Source organism: Nanorana parkeri, unplaced genomic scaffold (genome assembly GCF_000935625.1).
Source record: "Nanorana parkeri isolate BGI_ZX_2015 unplaced genomic scaffold, ASM93562v1 scaffold305, whole genome shotgun sequence".
NCBI lineage: Eukaryota > Metazoa > Chordata > Amphibia > Anura > Dicroglossidae > Nanorana > Nanorana parkeri.
In genome coordinates this window covers 1,109,408-1,114,420 of record NW_017306573.1, presented here as the reverse complement: position 1 = coordinate 1,114,420, position 5,013 = coordinate 1,109,408, and the positions used below count along the sequence as shown (strand labels likewise).

At 50.0% G+C, this 5,013-nt stretch overlaps 2 protein-coding genes across 2 annotated transcripts in view; both read left to right on the top strand.

Annotated features, from left to right (window-relative positions):
- Positions 1-5,013, top strand: part of LOC108788099 (zinc finger protein 62 homolog) — a 949,422-nt gene that overhangs the window by 232,261 nt on the left and 712,148 nt on the right. The gene's annotated exons all lie outside the window — the stretch shown is intronic.
- Positions 1-5,013, top strand: part of LOC108788076 — a 240,035-nt gene that overhangs the window by 37,437 nt on the left and 197,585 nt on the right. The window contains exon 7 of the mRNA XM_018557808.1: positions 1,748-2,376. Coding sequence (XP_018413310.1) covers positions 1,748-2,376 — 629 coding nt within the window. The remainder of the gene's footprint in view (positions 1-1,747; positions 2,377-5,013) is intronic.

Below are 5,013 nucleotides of genomic sequence, written 5' to 3'. Positions count from 1 at the left end.
TCACATGACATCACTCTTATCTCTATTAATAAGACACAGACCTGACCGGAGGGGTGAGGAGGATTCTGGGAGATCACATGACATCACTCTTATCTCTATTAATAAGACACAGACCTGACCGGAGGGGTGAGGAGGATTCTGGAAGGTCACATGACATCACTCTTATCTCTATTAATAAGACACAGACCTGACCGGAGGGGTGAGGAGGATTCTGGGAGGTCACACTATAATGTTGGTCTTTCATTGTGAAATTTTTCAACCAGGTGACCATCACATTGCCTCAACCAAAGTCCAAGAGACCCAACATACAGAAGATCCTTGAAGTCATCCAGAAGATCATTGGTCTGCTGACAGGAGAGGTGAGCGGTGCCGGGAATTCTGGGACATGATCCAGGAACAGACAAGGGGTGTGTCTGGATGGTGACTGTATCATTGTGTGTGTCAGGTTCCTATAAGGAGTTGCTGTGTCTTTGTAATGCAGGAACAGAGGCCTGGAGAAGGACAGGAGGACCTTGAGGAGAACGGCATAGTGGACAACTGGCGGGTCCTGAAGTCCCCAGGTAAGAGACGTTTGAACCACTTCCTGAAGACCAATTATTGTGTAGGTGTTAGAGATATACAGCTGCCTATGCCGGGGATTCCCCACTTTGTTCAGTGTTGGGAAAGGGTTGGAGACCATAGTAGAACGTTTCTGGGTCGGTCCATAGTGAAGTGGATCGGCCATGTGAAGGGAAGCGAGGAAGGAGAGAGAATGGAGTGTCCTTAAACTGGTTGTCTTAGCTGAGCTTGCTGGTTTGGTTATGGAGAACATCTCCATTGGGACTTGCAAGGTCAACATTGCCCAAAGGATGGTCCTTGAAGTCTCAGTGGACTTGGAAATGAACATTGTCTGGCTACTTGGCCTAGATGAGCCCCATCTACATATAAGACAACGTCTCCTCTCCTACCGTTACTTTCACATCCATATGAATGTCCAGATGACTCCCCATCTGTCCATCTTGTTATCACCTTCTCTTTCTGTCCAACAGATTCGCTATGCCGAGTAAACCAGCTTACTTCACCATCACTGGACCTTCGGAAAGACCTTCAAATAATCAATCCCAAGGAACCCAATATGGCGCCCTCTCCAGATGTCACAGAGGAACGTAGACAATCTGACTCCTCCATGGCAGAGGTTCATGCTCCGGTTGCATCTCCTCAAATTAAAGAGGAAGCGGCTTTCCATGTAGAAGACGGGCCTACTGACTTGGCGTTCCATTATAAACATCAGATATCTAAGATGGAGTCAGCCTTGTGTAAGGAGGAAGGCCGAGCTCTCCCCACACTTCGTTCAACGTCTGATCATATTAAGGAGGAACCCGTCTCATCTGATGAGGACAACCTCTCAGGTGGGGAACATATATCGGTTTCTGTTAAGGAGGAACCAAGTTTCGGAGATGATGAAGAGTACCTCCCAACTGAAGACCAATCCCACCCAACTCAAGACCAATCCCACCCAACTCAAGACCAATCTTACTCAACTCAAGACCAATCCAACCCATCTGAAGACCATTCCCACATGTGGATGGAAAGAAATGGCTCGGAGATACAGTCAGACCACAGTAGGTGTTACATATGTGACCATGACCTCTCTCCGCAAGAGATGGTCCACCTAGAAGGTGGACTGTACCCGTACACCACCTGTGGGTCATGCTTCGCGGACAATGCCCAAATCATAACGCAACGGACCGCGCACATGGTTGACAAGCGCTATTTTTGCTCCGAGTGTGGGAAATCCTTTGCGAATAACTCACACCTAGTCCGGCACCAGAGAGTCCACACGGGCGAGAAGCCGTACTCCTGCCTAGATTGCCGGAGGAGCTTCGCCAACAGTTCCCATCTTATCCGCCACCAGCGGGTCCACACGGGGGACAAGCCTTACTCCTGCCTCCAATGCGGGCGCTGCTTCTCCAACAACTCCCACCTCGTCATCCACCAGCGGGTCCACACGGGCGACAAGCCCTACTCCTGCGACGCGTGCGGCAAAAGCTTTGGCACCAAACAGAACATGGACCGCCACAAGCGGATCCACACCGGGGAGAAGCCCTTCGACTGCCCCGTCTGCAAGAGAAGCTTCGCCCACAAGTCGGCCATGATCAAACACGAGCGGATCCACACGGGCGAGCGGCCGTACATCTGCGGCGAGTGCGGCAAGGGCTTTGTGGCCAAGTCGGAGCTGGTGAAGCACGAGCGGACTCACACGGGGGAGAAGCCGTACGAGTGCGCCGAGTGTGGGAAGCGCTTCAGCCGGAACTACGAACTCGGCCTTCACAAGAAGATCCACACGGGGGAGAAGCCGCACTGTTGTCCGCAGTGCGGCAAATGGTTCCTGCGGAAGTACGAATTCATTCTTCATGAGAGGACCCACACGGGGGAGACGCCATATTGCTGCTCCATATGCGGGAAGGGATTCAGCCACCGGACTAACTTCAGCCGCCACCTCAGCACTCACACATCTTACAACCCTTGCCGGGAAGTGGGGAGCCTCCATGTTTCTTATACTTCCACCTCCCCTTAGCACGCAGATTCAGCTGCAGCTACAGATTTGTCAACGCGGTGCGACCTGGTGGTGAAAACCGGAACTGCGACACGACCATATAATTATGAGCAATGGTGTCTGTGAACGGTTCCTTGTTCAGTCTGCAGAGGACAGTAGAAGGTCCTGATATCTTCTGGAGGAGCGGGAGCTAGATAAAGGAGGCCTCATTTTCTAAATCACCCTTTAAAGTCAATCTGAAGCTAAAACGTTGTTCCAGTTTTTGGAGTAGGGTTGGAACCAGGGGTGCACCAATACCGTTTTTCCGGTGCTTGCCGATACCGGAAGTCCCATTAAGGAAGCCAGGCAGGGTGCAATGACTCGCCCCCTGGCTTCCTGATTAACAGGGAAGCCGTCCCCATACTTCCTCATCACCAGGTGATGAGGGAGAATGTAGTCGGCTATCTGGCCAATCAGGAAGCCAGGCAGCAAGTAATTACCCACCCCCGGCTTTCTGATTGGCTGGGAAGCCGGCTCCATGCTCCCTCGTCACCAGGTGATGAGGAAGCATGGAGCCAGCTTCCCAGCCAATCAGGAAGCCGGGGGCGGGTAATGACTTGCTTCTTGACTGGCCAGCTTCTCAACCAACCAGGAAGTCGGGCAGCGAGTCATTACACTGGAAAGCCGGCTCCAGGTGCCTGGCTCACTGATACCGGAAGTCCGGGTACCGGGCTAGGCATTGGAGCATTTGGACGAGTACTCACCCAAATACTCAGTATCGGCATCGGTGACTCCCTAGTCGGAACCCTTGTCAGGTTTTTGCCATCTATGTCCCATTTCATATATCGGAAATCTTTCCAAAGTGCAGGCAAATCCCATCTTAGCCATCACCGTGACAGGTGTCCCCATTGGAAGATTCCCCGTCTGTAAAATACTGGATTTCCTGCCACGATGACACAACAGGAAATAAGAGGAAATCCCATCTTAGTTGTCCCTGGAACAGGGGTACCCATTGCACGATTCCTCATCTCCGGTGACCATTTGGAATATCCAACACCTTCTGTCCAGGGTAAGGTGGCTTCCACATTCTGGCTTGATGAGATCACTTCCTGGCTGGCCGGCCACCAGGATGTGGTCTTACAATGGAATCTAAGCTCCATTGACGATGGGAACGTTTGTCATGCATCTGATATAGGAGGACCTCCCATGGACAGATTGGTTGGAGCTACATATGGACTCCGATGGTTGTGGATACACCTCATATATCCCTGCAATGTCTCCTATATGGGGGTGGGTTGTGGTCGTATATCCCTTTAATGTCTCCTATATGGGGGTGGGCTGTAGATACACCTCATATATCCCTGCAATGTCTCCTCTATGGGGGTGGGTTGTGGTCATATATCTCTGCAAGGTCTCCTCTATGGGGGTGGGTTGTGGTCATATATCCCTGCAATGTCTCCTCTATGGGGGTGGGTTGTGGTCATATATCCCTGCAATGTCTCCTCTATGGGGGTTCATTTTTGGTTCATCACATGACTGTCTTGGTTGATATAGTTGGCACCCTACAAGTCCCCTATAAAATAATTGGACCCTTGAGCCCGGGGACATTGATGACCAGGGTATTTCTCCCATCAGTGACATAGACAGCAGCAAAACCGTGACCGAGGGTCTGATCCTTTCCTACTCCATCCAAAAATGTTCTTTTGGGTTTGAAATATCATATAAAAAAAAATTCTCAAGCCCTTCGAACCTCAGAAACTACACGGGCATCTGTTCTGTGCTAATGGAGGCAAAAAAAACTGATGTTTTTAGTATATTTTCTTTCCAGGTCGAATTTAATATCAGGAAAATACCCCATTATGGCCCCTAGATGGAGCTGAGGAGCATAGGAAATACTTATTTCCTATGATCGCTGTTGCCACACCACATATTGGCCACTAGGTGGCGACAAATAGAATAGGAAATAAGTATTTCCTATGCTCTTCGCCTCCATCTAGTGGCCATAATGGGGTACTTTCCTGATATTACATTCGACTTGGAAAGAAAATGTACTGATAACATGAATTTTTGACCTCCACAGAACGGGATGAATGGTTCTGCAAATTGTTTTTATAAAGACACTCCTAACCCAAATCACATATATGCCAAGATCAGAGCTTTGTAAAGGAAATTGAAACAATAAGGACGTCGGTTTTTACTTTTCACGTCTGTGCCGGCCCAGCTATCAGCAGCGGAAAACCCGCCATTTTGGTGCCTTTTATTTCTATTCATGGCTCTACAGCAAGGTCTGAAGTCGGGGGACACTGAGGATTATAATGGGCGCACCCGCAGCGACTCAGTTGCATTATTCTGGACACTGGCATCCTGGACTCATCCCTTTATGAAGTCCGTGCCGTGCTGCATGTCCAAGATGGCCGACAGGCTCTCCTGATTGGACGGTCAGTGGTGCGATCCAGACATTGCTGTTGGACGTTTTCCCAAGGACGGCATTAAATTTT